The sequence below is a fragment of the Apteryx rowi genome, unplaced genomic scaffold (assembly GCF_003343035.1).
Source record: "Apteryx rowi isolate R43461 unplaced genomic scaffold, aptRow1 scaffold_8, whole genome shotgun sequence".
Classification (NCBI taxonomy): domain Eukaryota; kingdom Metazoa; phylum Chordata; class Aves; order Apterygiformes; family Apterygidae; genus Apteryx; species Apteryx rowi.
This window is the reverse complement of record NW_020451093.1, coordinates 1-16914: the sequence shown is the minus strand read 5'-3', so window position 1 is coordinate 16914 and position 16914 is coordinate 1. Positions and strand designations below refer to the sequence as shown.

Below are 16914 nucleotides of genomic sequence, written 5' to 3'. Positions count from 1 at the left end.
AGCAGAAAGAAGGGCAAATGCAAAAAAATTGTACGTGCTGATCTTCAGCAAAAACACTATCCTGTAAGAATGATCCTGGCATACAGCAATAGCAAATTTAGAATTTTATTTGCCAGCTGTCTTCATGGGCAAGAGCCTGTGGATCAGGTCCTGATTAAGGCCTGACAGACAAATAAGCACTGCTTTTTATCAGAACATGAATGGTTACAAGGGTTTAAAGCTGTAAGAACCATATGCAAATATTGTTGATGCTTCTATAAGCTGTTTGATAACATCCCTAATTTTCTTTTCCTGGTACACTCATGCACACACAAAGATTTTATTTTTTTGGTCACAACCAGTAGATTTGATTTTTAAAATGATATATTTTTAGTTTGACTTGAATCAGTTCTTACTTTCCAGAGTATTAATCACTGCTCTACTATAATAGTCAAGGTCCTGCTGCCTTCTCTCAGAAGAGAAGAAATGTAACATTGAAATATGACCCTTGGGCTTCTGTTCTTCCAATCCTCTATAATAAAGAAAGGCCAAGAATTTGCTATAGACTCTGTTGAGTTATAGGGTTTATCTCCCAAATGGGAAAGCTCCATACCTCATAAGTGTCAACAAAAAGGRAGAAATATGAGAAGACTATTGGACAAATAAGAGCGACCTATAACTCATAACTGGCAGTGATGTATTATATGTATTAATTGCTTGAAGAGCCAGATTTTCTTTTCACATTACTGTAAAAGCAATCACAGTTGAACATAATAAATGGAGCTAATAAACAAAGTTAATTGCCTTGACTTCTAAAAGCAACAAAGGTTTGTTTTTTGATGATACTAGCTTTGGAACCAGAGATCCAGTACACAACTGGTAATTGGAGCCAAGTGCAAGTAAGATCCCAGTGCCTGAAAAGAAGTTAGGCCAGTTTTTCACTGAGCAGGCCCACAGAGCTGTATTTCTGAGCTTAATGCGTTTTTAGATGACGATTTTTAAGAATTTAGGCCTCTGGTTTCAATAAAATATCAGCTCAGCCTCTCATTCATGAAAATATTTAAGCAGGTGTTCAAACCTTATTTACTCATGAACACAATTTAGGAATACGTGCTCTCACCCTAAAAGCTTGTGCATGTTCGTGTCTCAGTTGAATACTTTCCTGAATCCCGATTTTGCTGTCTTCCGCTATGAAGCGGTGCTGTTTTAGCAGAATCACGCCAGTTAATTTGGAAGCTTAAAACCTAAATTAGTGAGCTACCAAACATGACCTGGTAAAGCATAACCAGGTAACACGCTTACCTTTTCGGCATATTCTGACACTATTTGCTTGATCTCATCTGATTGGAGTCCAACAATCTGGCCTACTGTGCTTGCTGTCAACTTGCCCTGCAATTGAATGAAGAAGTGTTTGAGTTTTGGAACTGCTTGTGTTTTTATATGGCAATCTCCCCAAGCTCTAATTTTTAACAGAAACACAGAAAACTTAACTACATTGCATTAAAATCCCTAATCATAGAAAAGCCCAACAAACATTCTACCCCAAAAGGATAGAAGCAAACTTCATTGATAGAAATTCCTTCATTTCGAACCTTTGAGCAAACAATATTAGTAATTTGAATTCAGATTTTCAAATATTTACTTTGAATTGTATTTTGCATACTGAATTTTACAGATGCAGTAATTAAAACTCTTTTAGACTACACTTTGAGTCAAACTATGACTATGTAGATGCTTAAAAGCATGCACCTTTAAAATTAGATGCAAATAGAGAAACAATCTTCCACTTAATAGGACTGAATTCTACAATATATTTCACTACAAAATATATCAATCTACTTTGAGATTAGACTGCTTATTGCCTTCTCTTCTGCAAATTAAACATATTATTTCTGTTTATGTCAAACAACTGAGTTTCTTCCAACTACCCTCACCCAAAAATGGAAGCGTAAGAGTTTCCAAAATAATCACAGCCCAAAAAGTTCTGCTACATCATTGATATACTACAGCCAATTAAGAATGTGAACAGAAAATATAAAAATTGTATTTTCACTGTCTTATACTAATGGTACAATTTATCAGTGATTTGAAAAAAACCTTTGAAATGCACACAGTTTTCTTCTCCTCTCCCCAGTAAGGCAATTATTTCTGTGGATATCTTCACAAGATAAATATATATCGTATTACTTCTTGGGTAGCTGCACTATGATATTTTTGCCCTGAAATCCTCCTTGTAGAATTCATTTGAAAGAGGCATTTATTTAGATTATTCTAAATAAATACTCTAATACTCTACATAAAATTATTTTAAGGCGAAGGATTAAGTCAGGATTAAGCCCTGTAAAAAGTGCTGTCTTCCTAATTCAACCATCTTTTCTTGCATTCCCTTTACGAAAACTTATATGCAAGATTTTTTTGAAGACCTTTAGAATCACAATTAACTCAATTTTAGTAACAACTACCTTAGGAGTAAATGACAGCTAGAAAGTGCGTGCCATAAATAGCATGTTGAACTGCTCTCATGTAACATTACAATGCAAGAATGAAAACTCTGACTGGAAAAACAATATTAATCTTTGTGTGAATATCCTTATACTTGCATCTTAATGTACTGTATGGCCTGACAAAGTGAGATACTCTCCGATGGCGAATTTGAACTGGGATTACTAAAACATATCCATCCATAATTAAAACAAAGCCACGTTAGTTTTAAACATTGCTTACCTCTTCTGTTGCCATCGCAGCCATTCCAGTCATCAGAGTTTTAATGCGAAGCTAGGGCAAGATGTGAGGTATTACACAATGTTATTTAACATACTTCTGTTAAAATTTATGTGTATCGATAGTGACATATATATATGCAACTAGTATCATCTAGCATGCTTATTTTAATGCATGCAATGGGACAGTAATTCTATGAAAGTTAGAGAAGGGGCGGCTGAAGTTACCAAATAAAGGAGAATTCCTTATAACAGTAGAGGCTACCTCAGAGTAGTCAGCTACCAACAGCAATCCAGAACACATACACTGATCTCTTAAAAATGCTCAGATATCAAATATTCAACTTTTGTTTTGGAATTAAATATCAACAAACATTTAGTTTTGTGCTTCCATTTCAGACTCCATATTCGCCTGCGGGAAGGAACTCCCACGTCAGTCAAGCACCGAGATTTTCCTCCTTGCAGGGACTGTGCAATGCTTACTGCTCCTTTCCCCCAGCAAGTAACATCCATGCCCACTATGCATATGGCACACCTCTTCAGCAGCCTGAAGGTCATCTTCATCACAAGCCTCGGCTTTTCCTGCTGCTGCAAGCCCTGGAGGTAGCACAAGTTTTTTATCTTCAGTCTATTTAAAAGAAATTAAGAAAATATTATATCTAACTCCAGTAATCTGACGTATTAAGACAGACAACAAGGAGAAAACTGAAATGTAACTGCTCTGTTTTTACCCTGTTTTTACAGGTAACACTGGAACATCCTACAGTCCAGTTCACGCCAACTGAAGTGCAACCCTCACTGACTTCACAAGTATCCCAGTTGTTCAAAACAGTGCCGCTGGCTTGCTATGCACACATCTGGGGCAAAGATCCTGTATCTCACATCCTTCTGAGACCTACAACCTCACAAGTCAACTGTCTAGTCCAGAAGTTTGGCCTTAGACAAATATACAGGGGAAAGCTGCTATTTATGACAGAAATTAAATTAAGATATGAAGAATGATTCAACTGGTGTAACACACACATGACATTCAAAAGGTTTGCCTAGTTCAGACAGAAGTACACATACCACTAAATTAATGAGTACTGACTGACAGACAGACTCAATTTCTAGGTCACGCTATTGTACCACTGACCAGACTATTTAATCTTCCGCTTCTACCTGAGTGGTAACTCAATTCACGCAATAAGCATGACAGTCTAATATACAATATTCCAAAGTCAGTAATATTTATCAAGAAACAAAATAAACTGTATAAAACATGACCACAGCCTGGCAGCAACTTTCAGGGAAAAAGAGGTGGGCATGGATTTGGAAACATCTCCATTTATATAATTTACATGTCAAATGTATATGTGGAATATTGAGATAATGAAAGAGGGCAACCGTAATACGCTCAATATACTGTTAACACCATATCATGTTTAGTGTATTTCTTCATTAACACTGCCTGTAATAACTTGTAATCAAAGTAATATCTGCACTGAAATAATAAAATTGTAAAAAAGCTCTGATTAGTACAGCTTATGATTCCATAACCATCAAAGCACAGGCAAGAATACTACTTTTCAAGAGACACTACGATTTATTTATGACATTGCACCATGCTTCTCTATCACACTAAATAACCTGGTATGTAATAAATGCCTACAAAGTTTCTTACCTAGATGAATGATTCTTTAAAAAAAAACAAACACTCTATAACAAATGCATCTTGGAACACTTAAAGACAGTCATTAAGCAGATAGGATACATGGTTACCCCACATTAAAAAAAAAAAACAAGAAGCCTCTCATTTAAGCAACCTGTGTTTACAAAAATGTAATCTTTGACAGCTATTGGCAGATGAAGGAAATCACTTAAAAAAACATGCTAGTAATCAATAGCACCTTTCACGGCATGCAGATTTTTAGTGTCAGCCATTTTTAAGAATAAAAGTTACAGCTGTCTATTCTGTTGTATTGCTTTAAGATCTTACAGTAACCATCACTCCAAGAAAAATAATACAATACTCAAATTGCTGCAAGAATTAAAAAAAAGAGAGATATATATATATCAATAGTAACTTTACCTGTTCTGTTTTTCCTGCTTGTCTGCTAAATCCATATCTCCTAAAAGAACAACAGTAACATCAAAAAATTATATTGCTGTTTCCAACATTCTTGATTTCACAACAAGCAAGTTTCTATCAGTTTTCAACATAAGAAGCCCACTAAAAAGTGAATTATTTAACAAAAGCAACATCCAAAGCCAGGTTCACGTTAGTTATGGAATGCTTCAACTGAACTAAACAAGCAGGTACTGCAGTGTATTTACAGTATAATGTCAGCTCCATCTACTCCATCCATTATGATTTGCAAATCTAGACTGTTCCTAAAGCATTGTCATGTAAAGCTAATGGATGGAAAAAGCAATGCTCTCTTTCCACTTGGAAAATGATCCTGAGCTATAAGGCATATATTCCCGAATTCCGGACAGGCCTTAAGAAATTGTCAGTGCAATCTCTACTCCTAAAGAACATTCATGCTTGTGTGCTTTGATGAACTTGCAATTCCTTTCTGAAGCATGGCCTTAAAGCTTCTGAGCTTTAAATATATATTCAGGCAAACTTTCTTACTTTTTTTTTTTTTTTTTTTTAAAGAGGGGGAAAAAATGACATTTGAGTTATGGTGTTAGTTTAGAAATTACTATCCTACAGAAAAGGCAGGTAAAAAGCATTTTTAGATCTGAGCAAGCAGTCACCCTCATTATCAGGAAGCACAAAAGCCAGTACACACATAGCCATGAAAGATGTTCCCAGTTGACTAATCTACAGCTAAGTCTAATTCCTTATCTACTGCAGAAGCAGAACTATTTAAAGGCTCTAAGTTTATTTATGGCTCTAAGTTAGAAGTGATCCTCAGAAACAGTATCAAGTGTCACCAGGTCTCCATTTATTCAACATTCATAACTACAGGGTGAATTCAGTCATATTTTATTGTAGCATAACTCCAAGCTCTCCAGAATTTCCAAACATTAAGACCTCTCTGCATTTTAAAGCTTATCAATACAGGGAATGTGACAGAGCACCACCCCCAGGAAGAATATACATAAAGTTGTATTTGTAAAGAAGCATTTGATAGTAGTACCGCCATTCTTGTACATCTTATTGCTTTCTGCAGGAGTGCAAGGTTATTTTCATGCAGATAATTGCATCCAAGAAATGAACTGCACCAAAATAGCAATAATAAAAACTTGAACATCAATTATACCAACAGAGAATCCATGTGCACCCCAGGCCTAACACTTCACATGTTAGAAGAACTGACTTTGTACTTTATTTGAAAACTATCTGAGAATATGCAAAGACAGGGCAACAAAAGCCCTTAGTTGAAACAGGCTACACAACTACATGGAAAGATGCTCCCTGACATCACTTCGCTCTCAGAACAGGTTCTGGCTAACCACGTCACACTCATTTGTGATGGCCTTTAAACTGAAGGCCACAGGAACAAAACCAATTCAGAATACAGCACTATATCACTGGCTGCATTTGGCATCAAGACATGACAAGACCCTCTATTATTCATTGCACTGAGAGAAAGAACTTTTATTATTAGTGTCCTCTGGAAGGAGTCATTTCTATGATAACTGCGCAGCATTTAGGAGTAAAAAACTCTACTCACATGATTTTAAGACTACCACCTACACATAATGAAAGAATGAGAAGTTCACTCTATTTGAATTTTAAAAGCATTCAGCTTTCTATCTAAACCTACCAGCCAAAAGTTTACCATCTGCCTTTTTAGCAGCGCTCTAGTTTCCCTAAATGTTGAAGGGTGGACAGTAATCACTACTGCCCTCCCAGATGTCTGTACACATCTCTAAGTCCTTGTCCTCTCTCGTTATTTCTTAGTAGGTTCAAGGCAGACATACAATTGCCTTCTTCAAGATTTTCTTTCTCTATCAAAACACAAGAACTGGACATTTACCTGTCTTACTACTGTCATTTTCTCAATGTTTTTCTTTGGTTTTGCACTATATCAATAACAGTTTTCTGGTCAAGAATTGTATACTTTGGGAATTTATTAAAAAAAATCACTAGAATGCATTTAAAACCTGCAACTATCCTAATTTTCTCCCTCTTCCATTCAATTTGTAGGCTGAGCTTAACTTTTCATATTAGAAGACAGATACCGCTAGTTATCGCTAAGTACTGTCCTTCCTCCTTATCAATTTAAATAATCAGTCCAACAGGTATTCTGTCATGCTCCATGCCTTTCACAGACCAAACACCTCTTCTCCCTTTGTTTTTCTACTAGGGCTGTACAATATCATCAAGATCATCCTAAAACAAAAAACAAAACAAAAAAACAACCACACAACCAAACAAAAAAAMMCCCACAAACCTCTCAAAGAAGCATTTTCCTTCCTGAAAGTTCATAAATTTTTGGCTGCCTTTCTCATTAGAAAAATAGTCCCAAGCCACTCCTCACATCTACGTACTGATATACACTGTACGTTGTAATAGCAGATCCTTTACATCTTCAGTGCCTCCTGCTTTCCTGTTCTTATTTCCTCTCTCTGTACTTGAACTTCCTCCATCATTGATTTTCATCTACTTTTATGTTAAAGTTTTATCTGTTCTTCCAGCAGAAAGGAGCTTTTCTCTCAAGAAATACTTGAGTCTCAACTGTTCCACAATACCTAAAGCTAAAACAATTTGTGATGATCCATGAGATGAAATCATCATCTTTTTATTTCAACTTTCAAGCTTCCCGATTTCAGGTTCTCTTTTGTTTTTAAACTAACTATAAAAATCATAAACAAGAATTCCCTCAAACCCCATAAAGTATTTCACATTCTTTTTTTTTTTTTTTTTTTTTAATTAGGAAACATGCCCATCAACACCAGTATGTAGTAAAGACACTGAATCAGTACAAGAAAGGATAACTAGACAGGAGTATACCAAAACTTCAGCATTTCTATACCAGCTCTTTTGGATTCTCATTGTGACCACTGATTAGGCATCAATGAGCTGATCTAAATCTAAGGATTTCTGCATGCACACATCTTCCCCTGAAGAGCGAGGGAAGAAATCCAAATGCCAAGTAGAATAATGCCTGACAATGTCATCAACTTGCAAATTCAGTTTTCATTCAGGGAGGAAGCAGACTCTGAAATGGATGACTGACAGGTAAATCAAGCCTAACACCTTAAGAGTATTAGACAAATAGGAGTCACAAGATTACAGTCCACAAAAATTTATGAATGTTCGTTCTGTGAATAAAATCAGTGGTTAGTATACACAGAAGAGGCCCCGTATTTCCTTATTTTTTGAACAGATTAAACAAATTTATTAGAGCAGTCATTTTAGGCTTTTAAAGCAGCTTGCTAATACTTCACATAACTGCTCTGGACTTTACTGATGTTGGATGGATGGGAAGAGTTCTGCAGTTAGTTATTTAAACAGAGAGTTTATACAAAGTCAGACTCGGCTGAGTAACAAGAGACCCAAATGTCTCCCACTAGTTTCATTCCCTTAAGAACGCACTGTGGATTTCATCCTGCTTTAAAGGAAAACAAGCTGAAAGACGTTAATTTGTCCATGCTGCCATCATCAAATACCATGAATGAAAGGGGGAAAGGTTGTAAACAATGTGCAATCAGGACACCATTTGCTGACTTAAACTGTATGTCAAGACAAAGGGACAAAAAGGAAAAGAGGAAGGTCCTCACATTAATGAGACAGAAAATCTACAGCTTTGGGGGAGAATAAGCCATAAAAGATTCAAAAAGGAATGAAAATATGATTTAATACTGATTAAGTATTAAGAACTTAGCAGAAAAGCTCTCCATATTACCACACTAAGAAGAGGCTGAAACAGAAACTCTAAATTATTTTTTGTGTTTGGTGAGCTCACAGAAAACCAGAGAGACTGCCAGAGGTAATGGATATACGCAAACCTTTAGTAGTTTTGTCTCTAACTGGAAGTTTGTGAAAGGTAAGTAAACAAAGCACTAAACTATAATTCAGCCTCCCAATGTAACAATTACGTTAGAAGTATAAAAAGAACCAGTAACAGCTTCAGTTTGTTTTCTCCCCAGTTTCTGGAGGACTGCTTGCAAAGAGGCAATACTTTTTTGACAGTCAAGGTTGAGAATCTCAGACTACCTAGAAGCGTCATGGAAGCGTCATTTTTTATGGAGCAAAGAACAAGCATGTTCAATAAACATTTCCTACTTGTACTGCAGTACAGCTAATGACAGAGTCAGGGTTTGGGCTTCCCTTGTCCAAGACATTATTCACTTATATAAAAGGACTGTGCAGTTCCCAGTGAATTTACAGGTAAAGTAAGCAAAATCTGAAACAGTGTTCTCAAGCAATTAAAAAAAAAAAATGCAACCCAAATCTCATTTGAAATACCTCTAACCATACACAAAACAACACAACTTATACAGATTGAAGCCCTTCACCTGCCATATTCCAGAAGTGTAGCATGAACCTTTGATTCCTCGTCTAGCAGTTCTTCAGCTCCCTCCTGACGTTTATATTTTCTCTGGGGTTTGTAAACCTCCTATAAGACAGCGAACAAATTTAAAACTTGCCCAAGACTTCTCTTAAAATAAATGAAGAACTTAATTTTTTTAGAGTGAGATATACCAGTGGTTGTTTTCCAATTCAATATATTCACCCAAATAAATATCCCTGACTTTCTCTTTCTGGAAGTGCATGAATAAAATCTTACTGAATTTACCTCTAAAGGATTTGCTATAGGTCTGTTTTCCATTTAAAAAAATAATAAAAATAAACAAGTATTTTACGAAAAACATGATTTCTTCAACTACCTCCTCAATCACATCAATCACACTTGAGAGGAGTCAAAAATAACAAAACTGATGCCTATTTAAAATGAAGTTCTATGATTAAACTGATAATTCCAGTGTCCAGAAATGTTATCTTCTTTGCTAGTTAATTTTATTTTTATTCAGTTATTAGGTGATTAAATGTTATTATTATCTACTCAATGATCACAACTTTATCTGGTCACAATGGAATTAAAGCAGATTTTACTGTAATTTAAGGAAGGAAAAAATGTATTTTGAGAAGTCTGCTACTAAAATCATTCAATCTCACACTATCCCAGTGTGATCCTAGCTGGGCAACAATCCAGCAAACAAAACAAAGATTCATAGGTGCTCACTATTTTGTACTGATAGAGCTATTTTTTGTTTAAAAATAAAACAGCCAAAAAGACAGCTGCTATCCTGTGAGAGCATTAACATCAACACAACTGTTACAGCACTACAAATATGGCTTACACTAAAGTAGCCTTCTTCCTCCTTCCATACAGAGCAACAATACCAGCATAATAGTCTTTATACCAGAATCAGAAAAATTATTCCATCTCATGCACAGACAAGATTAAAGGATCCGTTTCTAACTTTTCTAAAATTAATAACTGGAACTAAGATTAAATTTACTTTGATTGTAATCATTTTTGTTGTTTGTTTGGCAAAAGATTAGAGTGCAGCAAGGCTGAACGGCAACATTTCTTTTGCTGACACAAAGATTTTTAAAGACATTACTTAAAGGCTAGTATTTAGTGCTACCCTGCATGCAAGGATACTGGCAAAAACTACCAAGAAGTTAAAATTTCAAAGACAGCTTTATGACTCCAGCTGGTTTTTTTTGTTTGTTTGTTTTTAAGAAAGTCCAACTCCTCAAAGTCAATTAAAACTACATTTGCTCTTCTCTTTTGTTAAAGTGGAATTCTAAGTTTTTCTCTGCTGTGACAATCACCCTCAAATACTCAACATCAAAAGGAACATACCCTCCCCTCTTTTTTGGTCATTCATACTCGTATCTTTCACAAAGTTTTGTGAAATGCTTAAAACAAATATATTATAAAAACAAAAGCTGAAAACAAAGCTTGTGTTGAAACGGGACAAAAGATTTAGTGCAAAAAAAAATTGCAAAGACTCTAAAAGAAAATAAAAAGGAGGAATGTTTTTTGTTTGAGCTGATTTTCTATACAACATAAACTGATTTTCAACTAGAAATTCCTGCACCATAACATTACCGAAATAGCTCTCTTTTTCAAAGATAGGTAATCCCAAAGTAAAGGTTTCAAACAAATGAAAATAAATCATATTCTTTTATAAGTTTCTGATGAATTTGTCAGTTACCCTTATTAATTTTTACTCCATTTCTAATCTGAATTTGTCTTGTCTTCGTTTCTAGCTATTAAATCACACTACACTTTTGCCCGTCACATGAAAAAGCTTTTTATGATCAGGATTCTCCTACAACATGTACTTTTACACCTACAGAAAAACAATAGAAGTCATAAAAGCAATTGTAGCTTTTATAGAGGTATTCTGTATTATACCTGTGCTATATAAAGTGTAGACCTCATACCATAAACATTAGTAAACATAAACATTGGCCTCAGATAACTGAGCAGGTGAACAAAATGACTGCAGGAAAAATCTCAATTCATGACATATTCACCTTTCAGCAGCAGCAGTTCTTATTCCAATTACCATTCCTGATATTTAATATTCTCTTTTCTAACCTTCAGGCCTGACCGTGACCATAAATCTCACTGCATTGTCCCCTTGAGAAGAGTAGGGCAGGTCCTTAGACCAGAGTTCTAATAATGAATTCAGACAACAGACTAGTCTTTCACACTTGCTGATCCTCTTTTAGGAGAGCTGATCTCCCTTCTAATTCTAATGCACAACAATTTGAAGGTGATGTGCAAAAGAGTAAACTGAACTTACACCCTTTTTTCAGTTCCTCAGGAAAGGAGAGCCTGTGAGGCTTCTCTCCCTTAAAAATTCTGCACGTTCCTCTAGATTGCACTCATGCCTTGATGCCTTAAGAGATCTTATGGTCTAATCTTCCATTAAGAAGATTAGGTGTCAGCAGTAAAGGCTATAATCCCGACAGAGCTCAAATATTTAATGAAGAGGCGTTGTCTAATGATGCTCTGAGCAGTGATGAATGAACAAATGAGAAAACTTTATCTACCATGAAGATGCAACTAAAACCCAGAGATCTGTGACCTGGAGGAGGAGAGAGACAGAATATACCTTCATCACATCTGCAGATGAATCCAAATTGGGGAGAGCAGCTGGTATGCTCAAAGGCAGGGGCACTATTCAGTGGTACCTAGACAGGCTAGCCAAATGGTGCAAGACAGTCTTAAACTTTTAAGGCAGCACTTTTATTTACTTTCCACTATCTGTTCCACTCTTGGACCCTAAATATGGAACTATTCTCTTGGCTACAGAAGTAGGCACATGCATACCTGATTCCTGGACCATCACCCATGAATTTCAAAGTAATAACCCTAAAAAATTTGGCAAGTGGAAACAACTTCACTGACTTCAACCAGCAGGGAAATATCTGATCTAGCATACCTGTACCTGCTTCACTTCTACCATGTCATTCTCTTTGAGCTCTAAAAAGCAGTTTTACGTATCAGCTTGCCTGTTTTCTAAGGAAACCCAATCAAACACTGCGGGACTTTGCACAAGGCCCCTGTCTGGACCTATTTTCATTGCTTTCATAAGTAGTAAAACTGAAAACAAGTTTTGAAATGCAAACATTTAAATTCAACAGATCATTGCTATTTTGATTAATTAGAAGATAAATATAGTCCAATTTCTGATAGTTTCAAATAAACACTTAGTCTGCTAGGAGTTTAATAGCTGTGAGCTACCTCACGACTTATTTGATGGCATGGAACAACATATTCTCTGCACAAGCAGATGACATGGTTTACCTAGTGGTACACTGTACACCATACACCTAAAAGGTTTCCAGTATCAAGCACTGGCATCTGTCCCCTTTCTAAAAATGAAGCTTAACATGCTACATGTAACTGGAACCTTCTCATGAGAAAACCCAGGAGTGGCTGCATTAAATAGAATTCACCACCACCATTTCATTACTGAAAGAACTTGCTTCTTGATTGTTAAAAATGATCACAAAAAGATCTATTATACTTACAAAGATATCGGTAACCGTTTTGATAGCCTTCTCTTTTCTTTGCATAAATTCATCATCCTGCAAGACATTTAACAAAGGTGATTAAAAATACCGGAACAGAGATTAAATCTCAACAATGGTAAAGAGTTTAGCAATCAAACTCGTCAAATAGTTTCTAATTGAGATGCTCAATTAACTGTTTGGTCAAATAGCAGTGACTTCCTTCATTCATCAGGTAAGCAAGTCTTTAAAACTGTATCCAGATCAGTAATCTTTCTGGTGTCCGATTATACAGCATCCGACAATTGCAATCCCAGCCCACTACTGGGATCTCTAATTGTTACTCCAGCACAAAGAAATAATGAATGGGATGGGCTTAGTGTGGGAAAGAAAATTTTCCTATCATTATTTTAACTTCTAAGCATTAAAAACAAACAGAAAAAAAACCCAACAAGCAAACAAAATCCTGCTGTCATTCCCAGTAATAAGGAGATCTACCTTTAACGCAATTACTGAATTAGAGGCAAAACTTGCGTTCTAGGTTTTAAATATGAAAGGGCCTTTGGATAAAATGCATGAATAGAACTGATGGCTCTTCACTGTAGTCACAAATGCAAACTCCCTTCTGTTCGCCTTCTATGCCAAAGAAGCTTTAAATCATTACTGTAGAATAGAAGGTTCCTCAGCAGGAGAAGAGGGGATCACATCATCCTTTAAAGCACGTAACTTCAAAGCAGTCAGCATTTGACTATTGTCAGATGGAGAAGGAATTTCACCAGGGTACCTCAAACAGTGCATAATTACTCTTACCACTATGCTTCCAGATAAAACAGTAGCTCTGACTCCTCTGGCAACCATATTTGAAAGAGACAAATTTAATTCCTTTCAACCCAAACCTGTCCCTCTCTGCCTTTCCACAAGCTCAGTTTTTGAAGAAAGTCTTTTAAGCATCTATCTTTCAAGAACAGACTTGGGGTTTGGATCCAGGGAAAGAAGAGCTGCCTTCCAGCACTCTAAAATAAAGTCATAAGTCACAGATGACACAGCATTAATGGCATACCAATTCTCAGCACATCCCTTTTAGCTAGATCAGCTTCTCCAGAGCACACTGGTTGTTTTCAAACCCATTCCATGCAGTGTAGTTCCAGTTGCACAGTGAGCGTGGATACACGGCACAGAGCTCTATATCCACTCCAGGAGCCAGGTACCTTGCAAGTCAGATGGACAGTACCAAATATTGCAGAAAAACTAAAGCAGCTAGAAGGCAAAAGGAAACCGATATCTATAAACCCTCACTCATAATAATAAACGGCTGGATCCTCAATTTAGTACTGTTCTATTTTTCCCCGATGAACTCATATTTGGATTCCTGCAAGACCAATTAACAAAATGATAAAAAAGGCAAAAAGTACACACAGTCTGATGTAAATCAGCATAGTCTCAGCAACTCCAGTTGCTGTACAGTACATCTGTGCTGATTTACAGCAGCTGCGGAGCTGGTGCTGCATCTGACCATTTGACATATAATAGAAACAAGAACTAGCTTGACCTTACCTCTGGTAGTCTATGAGTTTTTTGAAACTGTGATATAGAGTAAGAACGGATGTAGTCTCCCATTTCTTCTCTAGTTTCTATTGCACGTTTCACCAGCCACTAAAAAGAAAGTTTGTATCACTGGAATGGGGAAGAAAAACAACGGCAAATACCACCCCCAAACAGCTGTACATTTTTTTTTTTTTTATAATTATGTAAATGTAAAAAGTACATTTTAAGCACACTAACAAGAACATTTATTTGTAACCACGATAACTGAGAGAACTCCTAATAAAATAGCTAATGTTGAATCATTTTGTTACCTTCGTATTTGCTGTTCTTGTATATACTTAAAACAAACTATGAACTAAGAAATACCAAGAAACATACCAAGAAAATGCATAAACTAAGAAACCACATGGCTATCCTTATAACCAAAGTTTTACCTATCAAAACCTATACATTCTTTATGCTATTGTCAATGAACCATACTGTTCACACTAGTGAGATTCAACAGTCCAAAGAAGATGAAAACTGCCTTGCCTTATAAACTCCTTGGAGCAAGGAACGGATCTTCTTAGGTATCCCCAAAAAATTCTTTTCTAACCATTTTTGTAAATAATATATTGTAAAATTAGTTATGTTCATGCATGATTTCCCCTATACTTAGCTGGCACTGTATCTTCTCGCACACTGAATTTTTAAATTCTAATTAAATTTTTTAAATTCTAATTTAATTTCTTACAGTAAGTACTAAAAGAAAAATTATATGCTAAAATCCTATTGCAAATTTCCCCTAGTAGGAATACTTAATTAACAAAATGATTTATAAACAAAAACATATGAAATCATCACAGCTACCAGCAAAGTTCATTGGAATTTTGCCAACATGGATTTTTGTAATCCAAATATTTGTATCTCACACTAAGTTCATTCCAAGAAAGGAAAATAAAAAGGATCTGTGAAATGGATGTGGGCCACTTTAAACATTACATTTCTCTTTTAGCTTGCATCTTTAAGGGAGAGAAAAAAAAAAAAAAAAAAAGGCAAACCTAAATGCCCTTCCCCAAAACCTGACAGCTGCATAAGCTCTGCAACCTAGCAAAAGAAAGCTACTGCTGAAGCAAAAAATGTTTTAACAAAATACATTTCACCAGATTAAATACTGCTATATTACCTATAGTATTAACTGTTATTACTTGTTAAATGTTAAACATACAATATACGCTATAATAATGTAGAATATACAATAATACATAATGGTAGTTCACAAAAGAGTGGAACTTCAATTTTCCGGCTTTTCATTTTGATCTATACCGCTGAACAGCCAGCATAACTTGTAACTCACCAGACCAAGACTTCAGCTGCACCAGCCAGCAAAGCATACATCCTACTCTATATTCAAACAACTAAAAACTCTACTGTACTTTATAAGCCATTAGTGCCCATTTTTTCTACTGAGCAGGCCATACCAAATATGCAATAATCCCCTTGGTCCCAGGAAGTGGGGAATCTACAGTATGTATACAAGAATGTGATTATACTCGGCATGTATAGAGGTACACCCCTCTTTACTCCAAAGAAGCCATAAATGGATAGTCCAGGTGGCTGTTATACAGTCTGTGGGCAATGGCATGGGCATCCTTCTAGGAAGCAATCTTGAACTGCTCACAGCACCCACCTCCATCTGTCTGAGTCAGGTAGATGGGCTGGAACTCCGCTGGAAGTTGGAGCATTTGAGAATTTGAACAGAACATGTGCTGAGCCCTCAATGCCAAGGTCCAACACAGAATCCATCTTTTAGCATTACCCCATAGCACTCTTTGACAGAGGACGCCACTGAGGACACAACCTTATCTCATTAATCTTGGCTGTACACCAAGTAGGAGCCATCACAGCTAGGTTATCTGCATTTCTATCAGATATTCCTACTACAGATCACTTCTCTTTTTCAAAACTACAGCTCCACCATAAAAAGTCATATCTTCAAGCCCATGAACTGTTCAAGAACCAAATACTTATGTAAGAAGATCTCTTCCGACATTTATAAGACCACACAAAAAGCCACAAGAGTGAAGTATATTTTAACATAATTTTGGAGAAGATAAGTCTTGTGGGCTGTTGACAGCCTGTGCAGCAGGTCACATCTGAGATCAGATCAAATCACAGGATCCAAGTTTGAGCCAGCAATAGTTTTCAGTGCTATAACCATGAATCCCTGGAAAGTGAGGGGAATAAGTTGAAAATAGGAGAGCTGAAAATGCTGGCTATTAATTCCAAAGCACTTCCCAACATAAGATTACATATGCACTTTTCTTTGGGGATACAAGTAGGGTTTATTAGGAAGAACAGCACCATTTCTGTTCACTAGGTTTAGTTGTATTTTTTACTATTCTGTTACAGTATATGGCAGTCAACCAGCTCAATGTAATCCAGGCTGGTAAGGAATCTGCAACTAAATTCCTGCCATCAAGTTCACTGGATTAGCACACACAGTGCAAGAGCTCTATAGCTCTTACATGATCTTACAGAAGACAATCTACTGTTGACTGTTTAATATACAGCAACAAAAACTAAAGCCTTCTTGTAAGCCTATCTTTAGTGGGAGGAAATGAGGAAACAAGTATCTGGAGCAGGCTGAACCTCACAGGGACCTCCCCCCACCACTTAAAAAAGAGAGAGAAAGAGAGAGAGAGAGAGAGA

At 36.2% G+C, this 16914-nt stretch overlaps 1 protein-coding gene across 8 annotated transcripts in view; it reads right to left on the bottom strand.

Moving 5' to 3' along the window:
- Positions 1-14558, bottom strand: part of LOC112977118 (coiled-coil domain-containing protein 93) — a 55123-nt gene extending 40565 nt beyond the window's left edge. The window contains exons 1-8 of one of the 8 annotated variants that reach the window (XM_026089111.1): positions 14233-14337; positions 13739-13935; positions 12700-12756; positions 9156-9256; positions 4771-4810; positions 3235-3327; positions 2704-2754; positions 1282-1368 (exon numbers count right to left, since the gene is read on the bottom strand). In XM_026089111.1, the coding sequence (XP_025944896.1) occupies positions 1282-1368; positions 2704-2754; positions 3235-3327; positions 4771-4810; positions 9156-9256; positions 12700-12744 (417 nt within the window). In that variant the 5' untranslated portion in view covers positions 12745-12756; positions 13739-13935; positions 14233-14337. Of the gene's footprint in view, positions 1-1281; positions 1369-2703; positions 2755-3234; positions 3328-4770; positions 4811-9155; positions 9257-12699; positions 12757-13738; positions 13936-14232 lie in introns of all 8 variants that reach the window. The other 7 variants (XM_026089112.1, XR_003257340.1, XM_026089113.1 and 4 more) reach the window with 7 other exon arrangements.
- Between the last annotated feature and the right edge of the window lie 2356 nt (positions 14559-16914).